A 13,003-nucleotide genomic window follows, 5' to 3' on the forward strand; every position below is an offset into this window, starting at 1 on the left:
CAGTAGTAAATTCATAGAATATTTTTCTCTTTAGATATGATTTGTATAAGTTATTTCGAATAGTATCGTTTTTATTTTCATTTAAATTTTCAGTACCATTTTCGAAAAGCAAAACAGGTGTCTTAAACGTTATCAATTATCCGGTCATCCTGATTCCATAATTATGTAAATCGAAGTCAAGTGATATCTTCGTCTTTTTCTGCGGTGATATTATTATGTGTCATTGACATCTTCATTTCAGGTGCGGATCCAAGACGTTAGACCTTTTCCACAGAAATATATCTATGTTAAATCAAAGTTTGAACAAGTGCCAAATATCCGGCTGTCCCTTTTTTTATACACTTTTTTTTCACAATTGTTCGTCGTTGTAAAAAAAAATGAATGCATGGTGTTCTCATGGTCACTGGATACTAATAAAACTCTTGGATCCGCTCCTTAATTCTGACAGATTAAAGTCCATTTAAGATAACATATGCTTGATCTGAATGAAGCATGATTATATATACATTATAAATATATATCCATATCCGTGTAGAATATTTTTGTATTTTTGTATTTTGATGAAAAGGAATAATAATTTTTTTTAAATCCTCATTCAGCTGTGTTTTTGTTTTCTTTTTATTTGGGGCTGTACATCGTGTAATTAAACACATGTCAAAGTTACGTTCAAAAGAATTTAAAAAGCGTAGGGCTTTGAGACTAATGATATTCTATAGGTGAACGTTGCTTTTAAAGTCTTAGACATACGCTCTATTTCGACCATATATTGGTATTATTTAGGTTAGTTTCCTCAAGGAAATTAGTTTCAATCAGTAAATAATACTTATTGTGAATCTTAAGCACGTAAATTAGCATGCATGTTAATATACTCTTTATGACTTATCAAAATAACTAACATGATGTTCTTTTGACAAAACATAGTTAACAACATGATGTTCCATGTAAAAAAAAAGTAAAAGAAACATACTCTCATATGTAACAACGCGATATCCTTTGTAAACACAAAGGGAAAATAAGATGTCATATTAAAAAAAGTAAGAAAAAACCATGATGTCCCATATAAATACATGATGTGTGCAAACATATGATGTTGTATACAGAAATAGGATGTCCTATCTCTAAAACATGGTGTTATATGCAAAACGCGATGCCCTATCTAAAATCAAAGTAAGCAATATGATATCCTATATAAAACGTGACGTCGTATGTACAAACATGATGTCCCATGTAAAAAAAATGTGTTGTAGTTAAAACATTGCTTGTATTAAAGCATCAATAAATAAATCAGATTGGCCTTACAGTAACCATTTTTAACATTTTAAAAACTTAAACAAGCGTTATCTGTATACTACAACATTTGCGTAAACTTAAAGCTAATGATATCAATTGTAATATATCAAATATATAATGATAGAATTATAGTAAGTGGGACTTTGGACATAATGTTGACTAGTGTATCAATTATGATATACCCATGGTATAATGATAGTAATGGGACTGTAGGGCATACAACTGTAGGACATAATGTTGACTAGTTATCAATTATGATATACTCATGGCATAATGATAGTAAGGGGACTATAAGACGGAATGGTGATCAGTTTATCAATTATAATACATTTTTTTTGTATATTCAATGAAGCATTGATGTCAATTCTTTTTAGTTTCATCGGGGTATGAAATACAATTTCTTTGTAAACTGTACGAATCCGCGTAGCGGATTCCTACAGAAGTTTGCAAACAATTTTTTTTTCATACCCCTGTGAAACTGAAAAAATAATTGGCATCAACGCTTATAATTGATTTTTGAAAATAATTTCTAATTTCAAAACATGTTCTTTGTACAATTTAACTGGCTTTATATGGGATTCTTTTTCTCAAATCAATACGCAACGTCAATTGTCGTATTATGACGTCACAGTTTTCGCGCCATTCTCGGAATTGTTTTCATAGTGGTATGAAGAAAAAATCTCAACCAATCAGAAGGCAGCATTCTGCGTACAAACAATGGAAAATTAATTATTGTTTAATGATAGTAAGGGGACTGCAGGACAGAACAGAATGCTGATAATTTTCAGAATATTTGTTAAAGAATGAAGTTATCGGCGCATAGGTATTACTGTACTATCAAATCTATTGCAAGCCAATTTTTTTTTTTTTTGAATTACTTTACTAGTCGCCTTGTAGATATCAACATCATCCCTGCCAACGTCTTCACTGACGAGTCTTAGTGTGAGGAAATAGTTGTATGGTGTCTCTAATATCACTGACGAGTCTTAGTGTGAGGAAATAGTTGATGGTGTCCCTTATATCACCGACGAGACCTTGAAGGAGGAAATAGCTGATGGTGTCCCTTATATCACCGACGAGACCTTGAAGGAGGAAATAGTTGTATGGTGTCCCTTATATTACTGACAAATCTCAGGAGACGGAAATAGTTGTATGGTGTCCCTTATATCACCGACGAGACCTTGAAGGAGGAAATAGTTGTATGGTGTCCCTAACATCACTGACAAATCCTAGGAGGAGGAAATAGTTGTATGGTGTCCCTAACATCACTGACAAATCCTAGGAGGAGGAAATAGTTGTATGATGTCCTTAATATCAATGACAAGTCCTAGGAAGAGGCAACAATTGTATGAAGTCACTAATATCACTGACAGGTCCTAGAAGGAGGAAACAGTTGTATAATGCCCTTTACATCACTGACAGGTTCTAGACAGAGGAAATCGATTTATGATGTCTCTAACATCACTGACGAGTCCTAGAAAGACAAAGCAATTGTATGAAGTCACTAATATAACTGACGAGTCTTTGAAGGACGTAACAATTGTATGATGTCCCTAACATTACTGACGACATATTGAAACAGGCAAACATTAAATCAGATGAATATGGAATCAAACGAACGTTAAAACAGACGAATATTGAATCAGATGAAGATGGAATAAAACGAACATTGAAACTGACAAATGTTGAAGCAGAGATACACTAAAATTGACTAACATTGATATTGACAAACATTTTATCGTGCGCAAATTGCTACAGAAGAACATTGAAACAGGCAGATGTTGAAACAAACATCAAAACAGACAAATATTGAAACAAACAGTAAAACAGAAAGACGTTGAAACAGAAACAAACTATGAGGATGATAATGACAAAGATACATAATACATCATTTTAAACTCGGGTATTATAACAGTCAAAGGGAGATAATTCGTGAAAGCCTTATCGTACAGAAACCACTATCGCCACTATCGCACAGAGGTTTGTTAATAAAACTATACGGTGGCTGCATCAACAAGATCACGGTCTATAGCGAAATATAGTATTAAACAGTCTAATTTCTGAAAATAAGTTATAAAAGGAATATAGAAAAGTCCAACCCTTTACAAAATCCTTTAATCAAAATACATAATCTGAGATAGATTATGTCAACGTTCAGTGCCTGTAGATCTGTTGCCTAGCTACCGCTTCCTGCTTTTTACGGTACTGCTTAAGGTTGAACAAGCCTACCCTTGATCCGAAACATCTACACAACTTGCTTTACACTAAATTAACTGGTTACACACCATCCTAGTAGATTTTGCCCCACAACATCAATTTAAGTTAAGTTAAGTTAAGTTTATTTTCCGATACAGGATCAAACAAGATCCTCTTCATCGGTCTCAAAAACATGAAATTTAAATATTTGAAATATAGATAATTATGAAATTTCTTGTATTATTAATGTATCTCAGATCTATAATTGTATAGGAGTTCCTGGTTCTTCCAGTGCTTATCCAGTCTATTTTTAAATGTATTTACATTTGGCGCTAAAACTACATTTTCAGGAAGATTCTTCCATATGTTTACAATGCGCAAGGCGAAGACGTTCTTGCGAACATCTATTCTAGAATGTTGTGGAAACAATTTCAACGTGTGACCTCTTATTCCCTGTCTTTGTGAGTGGTCTTTCCACTCTTGACAAAATCCGTTGCACAATCATCGTAAATACTGTGTATTATCTTATATACTTTAATCATGTCGCCTCTTTGTCTTCTGTATCTAAGAGTTGGTAATTTGAGCTTCTTTAGTCGATCCGGATATGGTAACTCGCGAAATCCAGGTATCTGTTTCGTAGCCCTCCTTTGCACTGCCGCAATCATATCGATATGTTTAAGTTTGAAGGGATGCCATACAGTATTTGCATATTCAAGATGAACTCGTACTAGCGTTTTGTATAACAGTGAAAAATTATGTTCATTTAGAAATTGAAAAGATCGCCTTATGACTGCAAACATAGAGTTTGCTTTCTTTACTTGGCTAATAATTTGATCTTCAAATGCCAGAAATCTGTCTACCATTACTCCTATGTCCTTTTCCTTTTCCACTTCTTGTAAAGGTTGGCCCTCTATGTGGTATGATCTTTTTCCACATGGTCGGCCTATGCGCATATATTTTCACTTTAAGGGATGAAATTTTAAGAGCCATGCATTGCTCCAATTTGAAAGTTTGTTCATATCTTCCTGTAGGATATCAACATCAGCTTTACCACGTATACTTTTGAAAACTTTGGTATCATCTGCGAAAAGGTATGCATCCGACTGTACTTTATCAGGGAGATCGTTTATATATATCACAAACAATGTTGGTCCTAGTACTGATCCTTGCTTTGCTTTTTCTCTATCGTTTTGCTCTTTTCGCGACTGATTATTTCCTGGTTCGGAATAAAGATCTCCTATTTCGGTTTTGGTTTTTTAATTTCAATTAGTATATATATCGCTCAATACAATGCACACCAGAAGTGCAATGTTATGCATGTACGTTTTTGTTGTTACGTTAGATTTTGTTGTCGGGAAAATATGAAAGTTGGTTCAACTTGAACTGTATTATAAACTAAACATACTTTTCGAATTTTGAAACAATTATATAGGTCATACCAGTTTTCTTTCAACTCGCACCTGAGCGATGTATGTTCGAAGCCAAATTCGTGGTGTTTCAGGTAGTTGTGTCGCCATTTCGAAATCTTGTACACGATACAGACGTGGTCAGTAAAATAGAAATTGTGATAATCGGCAAAAGATGTCATCTTTAAATTTTGACAGTATTAATTCGAAGTTATAGGACACTTTTTTAACAACACAATACACTAACCAGCACAACATATTACAGTTTCTGTCAACGTTCGGTTTCGATACACATCCTCCGCGAGAATCATCGATACTGTGACCAATATATCACTACTCGTTTTTATGTTTAGTGATTTTGGTGCAATATTAGGGATATATGTACATGTTGATTAGTGTTTTCATCATAATTGTAACAATTAAGCATATGTGTGTATACTTATATATAGTTGTGCAATGATAACACCAACTAAACACGCAATCGTTTTTGTTTTGATGCAGCGTGGACCTATTTCTGGTTTGAAGATTAAACGGTTATTGAGAGGGAACAAGGAGTATTTCGGGCTAATGACAACAATCTTTCGGATTAGGTTAGTAATTCGATGAATTGCCAGTTACATATACACAATGCATCATAAACACATGATTAAAAGAAGATCAATGTTTCTGTAAGCGCGAATGATATATTTTGAGCCGTGTTGACAACTGTCACTTGCCCAGAGTGACAGCTTTTAAAAACTTGATAGTTATTTGCGATACTTTTTCATTTGTAGTCAAGAACAATTGTACTATTAATTTGTTAATAAAGCATTTGTTGCAAATTTTTATTTGAATTTACGAGTTGTTATATGAATGCTAATGTGGGCAGGATGTATGGAAGGTGGTACGTGAACGTGGAGAGTGTAAATTGTTATATATATCCTCTCGGGCATGGTCCTGGATTTATCAAATTGTTCCAAGATGAAAACTAATATCCTGACCATCTTGGACCGTGTAGCTGCCAAAAGTGCAAGACTTATTGGTAACTACACTTCCAACCTAGCCGAGTGCTGGATGAGGATTAGGAGTAAGTTTGACGATGGCAAGGTGTTCAACCATTGCAATCGGTGGTCGCGGCACACAGGTTGCTATGCTGGAACACTCCTATTTGATCTTGGAGCACAGTGACCAACATTGACTTGGGAAGACTGCAAAGGGACCAAGCCAGGGAAATCGTTCACAAGACTCCGTCGACCGAGGGAAAGAATGCGGCTCACCTGTAGGCACTTCAAGGCTAATCTGGAGACAACACTAAGGAGATGGAAGAGGAGGTCAATCAGCCGGATAAACAGCACCAGGAAGGCAAAGCAGGCATATGGACCAGATGTTCTTTATAACACTCCAGACATTTCTTCAGAGGAGCTGCAGAAGAAACAGGATTTTCTGCAGAAGAAGGTCCATGTGTCTGCCGAGCAGATTTCAAAAGGGAACGAGACAGCAAAGTCAATCAGAAGTTTGGAGGGCTGAAAGGAAGAAGCGATTGACCTTCTCCTGTTTCGGACAGGTAGTATCCTGGTATGTGATGGTATATCTAATACAGGACTGTGTCTCCAGTAAAATTAAATTATTTACAGATGACACTTCTCTTTATGGTACATGTGATGATAATCTCATTGAATTGGCATAAAATCTTCCAGACGACTTGACTAATATTAAGCGTTGGGCCACTAAATGGGACATCAAATTTAATCCTTCTAAAACTGAATCTATTATCTTCTCAAGAAAAACTGACAAGAATCATCATATCATTGCTTTTTGTGATGAACCGATTGCATAGAGCAAAGTACATACATATCTGGGTCTTACACTTAGTGGCGATGCTAAATGGAACACATATCTGGACTTTATGATAAAGCATTTATAAAGAAAAAAAATAAGATTAATAAAAAAACTAAATTGGAAGAAAATCTATAACCTACATAAGACCAATTATTGAATATGCAGATGTTGCGTGGGACAACTGTACACTAGCTCAAAAAAATCTATTAGAATCTATACAATTAGAAGCTGGGAGACACTATTTATGTCAGACTATTGTACCATGTTTTCTGTACTTTATACACTATTTATGTCAGAGTCTTGCACAATGTATTCTGTACTTTATGCATTATTTATGTCAGACTATCGTACCATGTATTCTGTACTTTATACATTTTTTATGTCATTGTCTTGTACAATGTATTCTGTACTTTATACATTTTTTATGTCAGAGTCTTGTACAATGTATTCTGTACTTTATACATTGTTTATGTCAGACTCTTATGCCATGTCTTCTATATTTGTGTCACTGACTGCCACTTATATGATGTTTTTCCTGTTTCTAACATTAAGCAATCATATTAAGGAATGGTAAGAAAACGTCTTTCAGAACTGTTACAGTGACCTGCTGTTACAGTACAGAGTGTCGCTACTAATTAGTTACTGTGCCTAAAACAACGGAGCTAAATATAGCATATACCTTACCAACATCGCTACATTGATAGACGATTATCGACGTAGGCTGTTAGTCGACACCTGCAGAATTAACGTATTGTTCTCTATTGTCCATGTGAGTTTTGTGAGAAGCATTTATATACAAGATGTCAGTGCAAGTTTTACATTCTGTATTATTGTATGATGTGTGAAATGAAATCTCTCGATGTCCACAATTCACACGTGAAATATTCATATACAAATGAAATGTACGAAATGTTAACATGTGTACGAAATGCTTACTGTTTACACGTGTACGAAATGTTTACTGTTTACACGTGTACGGAATATTTACTGTTTACACGTGTATGAAATGTTAACTGTTTACACGTGTACGAAATGTTTACTGCTTACACGTGTACGAAATGTTAACATATGTACGAAATGTTTACTGTTTACACTGTACAAAATGTTTACTGTTTACAGATGTACGAAATGTTTACTGTTTACACGTGTACGAAATGTTTACTGTTTACACGTGTACGAAATGTTTACTGTTTACACGTGTACGAAATGTTTACTGTTTACACGTGTACGAAATGTTTACTGTTTACACGTGTACGAAATGTTTACTGTTTACACGTGTACGAAATGTTTACTGTTTACACGTGTACGAAATGTTTACTGTTTACACGTGTACGAAATGTTTACTGTTTACACGTGTACGAAATTTTTACTGTTTACACGCGTACGAAATTTGTATTGTTTACACGTGTGCCATAGCTAAAAGTCCAAATGATGTGGAATAAATGTTTTGCATTGAAGCAATGTACATTTTAATGCAACCTTATAGAAAGCTGCCTCAATGGAAACTGTTTATGTGACCTTCTGTTTTATTATCCTTGTACCGACACAGCGCTGTCATACACAAAACTCGACATCAACCACAGTCACCGTGTCTACAACGTCGGTTTGGTTTGGTTTGGTTTTATTTCTTTACCCTCCTATTAACAGCTAAGATCATTTAAGGACGGCCTCCCGTGTTTGCGATATGCATGCGTGTGGTAAGTGCGTATGTGTGTTTTGGGAGGCTGCGGTATGTATGTGTTAAGTCTCCTTGTGATAGGCCGGAAATTTTGCCGAATTATAGTGCTACCTGACTGAAGCATACTGCCGAAGACACCCAGCAGGACACGCCATCCGGTCACATTATACTGACAACGGGCCAACCAGTCGTCCCACTCCCAAAATGCTGAACGCTAAGCAGGAGTAGCAACTACCATTTTGAATGACTCTGGTATGTCTCGGCCAGGGGACAGAACCCAAAGCCTTCCTCACAGGGGCTAACGCTCAACTGAACCAAAACAGAGTATATATCCTTTAGCATCAACGATAATATTACCCTAACTTTCCCTAAAATTTAATGACGTGAAGAAATACTAGCAATTGACATCAATATGAGATGTTCAGTCATTTATTGTAGTGTATTCGTGTATTAATGATTCATTCGCATTCATACTCTACACTGTACATACAATCAATGCATACACAACTGTAAAAACAATATATATATAATCTGTAGATATGTAATTATCAGATCAAACAATAAATTTTAACTCTTTCGATTTGAACCAAGCAAGACACCACACTTGGGCGCCATCAGGACACCACACTTGGCCGCAAGCAGGACACCACACTTTGCCACATTACGCATGTATACGAACAATAAAAGGACCCGCCAGCCAATATTAACATGTTCAGTGTGAAATGTACAGCAACAGATGGCGGGGTTTAAACCCGTTTTCAATGACAAATATATACAATAATGCGATTATTATATAACGACAGATTCGTGCTACGTCGACCTTATGTAAATTATTTAATGATTGATAGGACTTACTGTTTTATACCTGTACACTTACATAAAGGCAATAATTGAATCATTCGTCGCTGTTCAAGGTACTGTTCGCGGTCCTACAGGGAACAACCAACCAATTGAAAAAAAAAAAAATTGAAACAGCCCCTGTGTATAGAACGTTGAGCCAAGGATAAAATGTCTGGCAGCCACTGATTGGCCAGTATGTTATGAAGTGAGAAAATAGATATGTAGCCTGATAGGTAACTATCAATAAGAAATGTTGATATAAATTTCTTAAGTCCGATTGTTTTTTTTCCCAAAAGTTCACGTAATAATAGTAAACAGGTAAACATTTAAGATTTTTGAGAATTTTTACTGCGAAATTCACCTATTTTCAAAATGGCTACCCTGGAGAAAATTTGAGCTGAAGGACCCAACTTTTTTTTTTGATTAGGTGTTATATCAGACCCTAAACTTTTGTTATAAACCATAATCGTCATATTTAATTCAAGCATTTGAATGAAATAATCCAAAACGTTAACACTAAGGTCTATGGGAAAACAATTGGTTGGTTGGTCTCTACAGCAGTTGTAAACGTGATCTGATAGTGTAAACAGTTATTGATTTTCAGTAGAACTGGCTGTACAATATGTTAGTTTTGTATATACGAGCGATGGCAATTAAAACACAATGGACTAACAACAACATTGTGAGAATCAGTATTTGATCATTTATCAAATTAATGATGTGCAACTTACAGCTGTACTTCCTACTATGCGACATAAAAGATGATTACGCAGTTCGTTTGATAGAAATCTCGAAATAAAGTAAAACGAACAAAGAAATCCATTTTCATCAAATGTCAAAAGTTACACAGCTGTGAGCTTCGTGTTTCGCGGGAGATATTCAGTCCAAATATATTGTACTTACAAAAACATATAAGTCAACATGGAAATGTGGGAACATATTTAAAAACAACCGATTGTCTGGAAAGAGTAAGTTAGTCAAAGCTACTATATTTACTTAACAAAGCAATATCGTAGGGATTTCTAAGATGATTCCAGACACCATTTCCAAGCTATTGATGAGGTCCGATTCTAAGAGTTATAGTGGGTACTTAAAAAGTCCATTAAACTCACCGAGAATTATCTGGAGATAGTTAGTCAGCGTACGGATTTAATGTACATGTATATTACCACACATAGTCGACATTTTTGTAGGATTTTTTTTTTCAGGTGAGTCCATTTACAAGCTTTTTGAGGTCTGATACTAAGAGATATAGCGCGCGGGAATCCAACATTGAGACCATGAAAATCACCGAGAATTGTCTGAATATAGTTAGTACTGCGTCAATGTCTTACTCATACAATCTCTAATCTGTCTCTCCCTGACATTGGTTTGTTATTTCCTTCTCAACACGTCATATACCTCATACATGTACTTACTAGGGACATTGTCTGACTTACTGGAGACATTGTCTGACTTACTGGAGACATTGTCTGACTTACTGGGGACATTGTCTGACTTACTGGAGACATTGTCTGACTTACTGGGGACATTGTCTGACTTACTGGAGACATTGTCTGACTTACTGGAGACATTGTCTGACTTACTGGAGACATTGTCTGACATACTGAGGACATTGCCTGACTTACTGGAGACATTGTCTGACTTACTGGGGACATTGTCTGACTTACTGGGGACATTGTCTGACTTACTGGGGACATTGTCTGACTTACTGGAGACATTGTCTGACTTACTGGGGATATTGTCTGACTGACTAGGGACATTGTCTGACTTACTGGGGACATTGTCTGACTTACTGGGGACATTGTCTGACTTACTGGGGACATTGTCTGACTTACTGGAGACATTGTCTGACTTACTGGGGATATTGTCTGACTGACTAGGGACATTGTCTGACTTACTGGGGACATTGTCCGACTTACTGGAGACATTGTCTGACTTACTGGGGGCATTGTCTGACTTACTGGAGACATTGTCTGACTTACTAGGGACATTGTCTGACTTACTGGGGACATTGTCTGACTTACTGGAGACATTGTCTGACTTACTGGAGACATTGTCTGACTTACTGGGGACATTGTCTGACTTACTGGAGACATTGTCTGACTTACTAGGGACATTGTCTGACTTACTGGGGACATTGTCTGACTTACTGGAGACATTGTCTGACTTACTGGGACATTGTCCGACTTACTGGAGACATTGTCTGACTTGCTGGGGACATTGTCTGACTTACTGGAGACATTGTCTGACTTACTGGAGACAATGTCTGACTTACTGGGGACATTGTCTGACTTACTGGGGACATTGTCTGACTTACTAGGGATATTTTCTGACTTACTGGAGACATTGTCTGACTTACTGGGGACATTGTCTGACTTACTGGAGACATTGTCTGACGTACTGGGGACATTGTCCGACTTACTGGAGACATTTTCTGACTTACTGGAGACATTGTCTGACTTACTGGGGACATTGTCTGACTTCCTGGAGACATTGTCTGACTTACTGGAGACATTGTCCGACTTACTTGGGACATTGTCTGACTTACTGGAGACATTGTCTATTTTACTGGGAACATTGTCCGACTTACTGGGGACATTGTCTGACTTACTGGGGACATTGTCTGACTTACTGGAGACATTGTCTGACTTACTGGGGACATTGTCTGACTTACTGGAGACATTGTCTGACTTACTGGGGATATTGTCTGACTTACTAGGGACATTGTCTGACTTACTGAGGGCATTGTCCGACTTACTGGGGACATTGTCTGACTTACTGGGGACATTTTCCGACTTACTGGGGAAATTGTCTGATTTACTGGAGACATTTTCTGACTTACTGGGGACATTGTTTGACTTGCTGGGGACATTGTCTGACTTACTGGGGACATTGTCCGACTTACTGAGGGCATTGTCTGACTTACTGGAGACATTGTCTGACTTACTGGGGACATTGTTTAACCTACTGGGGACGTTGTGTGACTTACTTGGAACATTGTTTGACTTACTTGAGACATTGTTTGACTTACTGGGAACATTGTCTGACTTACTGGGGACGTTGTTTGACTGACTTGAGACATTGTTTGACTTACTGGAGGCAAAGATGTAATTTTGCTCCTTTCCCGGCTTTGTAAGCGCGAAAATTAAAACAAAAAATCCATTTGCATCTCTTTTCTCGTTCTTTTTTCTTTCAAGATCTCTTTCTTTATCTCTGTCTCTCATATCGTCGCTGTCGTATGTTTTATTTCACATAATTTGAATCTGAATATCGTGTTTTATGTCAAACAAGGCGCGCCGAGCTGTCAATCATCTGGGGCATAGGAATACACTATCGATTTCTCCCAACAATTGTTTATTGGGGAAATTCTTGAGTGAAGGTGCATGATGGTTAGTTGTTTGACACTGATTGACTGAGTTTGGAGGAAGTTGATGATAGAAAGAGGGGGCGACGACGACGATGACGATGACGACGCAAAGAAGAAGAGGACAGAGAGAAGAATAGAAAAAAGTTGGTGATCAAGAGGAACAGAGAATGGCATAGGGAGATATTTATTAGATAAAGGGGGAGGAGAGTAAAATCAAAACGTGTCTGTGTTTTGTGGCAGTAGAATCGATCACGGCAGTCCTTCCATCAGTGGCTCAGGTGTCAGTGACAGAATTGAATCATTGCGCGCCCTTGATCTAGGTGGGTGATGCTAACCGTGGCTGGGAATTTACTCTGGGGAGCCATCCACATAAATACTTAATTTTGTTAAGAAATATAATAATTA

The 13,003-nt window shown here is 36.7% G+C and overlaps 2 protein-coding genes across 2 annotated transcripts in view; both read right to left on the reverse strand.

Moving 5' to 3' along the window:
• Nucleotides 1-4,422, reverse strand: part of LOC117338469 (kielin/chordin-like protein) — a 12,049-nt gene extending 7,627 nt beyond the window's left edge. The window contains exon 1 of the mRNA XM_033899822.1: nt 4,353-4,422. Within this exon, the coding sequence (XP_033755713.1) occupies nt 4,353-4,422 (70 nt within the window). The remainder of the gene's footprint in view (nt 1-4,352) is intronic.
• Nucleotides 4,423-10,602: 6,180 nt separating this feature from the next.
• On the reverse strand, nt 10,603-12,455 carry LOC117338470 (sporozoite surface protein 2-like). Its single transcript, XM_033899823.1, has 2 exons — nt 11,403-12,455; nt 10,603-11,313 (listed from the first exon to the last, which is right to left on the reverse strand). Exons 1-2 carry the CDS (start codon nt 12,453-12,455, stop codon nt 10,603-10,605), a joined length of 1,764 nt encoding a protein of 587 aa, XP_033755714.1.
• Between the last annotated feature and the right edge of the window lie 548 nt (nt 12,456-13,003).

The sequence above is a fragment of the Pecten maximus genome, chromosome 11, assembly GCF_902652985.1.
Source record: "Pecten maximus chromosome 11, xPecMax1.1, whole genome shotgun sequence".
Lineage (NCBI taxonomy): Eukaryota > Metazoa > Mollusca > Bivalvia > Pectinida > Pectinidae > Pecten > Pecten maximus.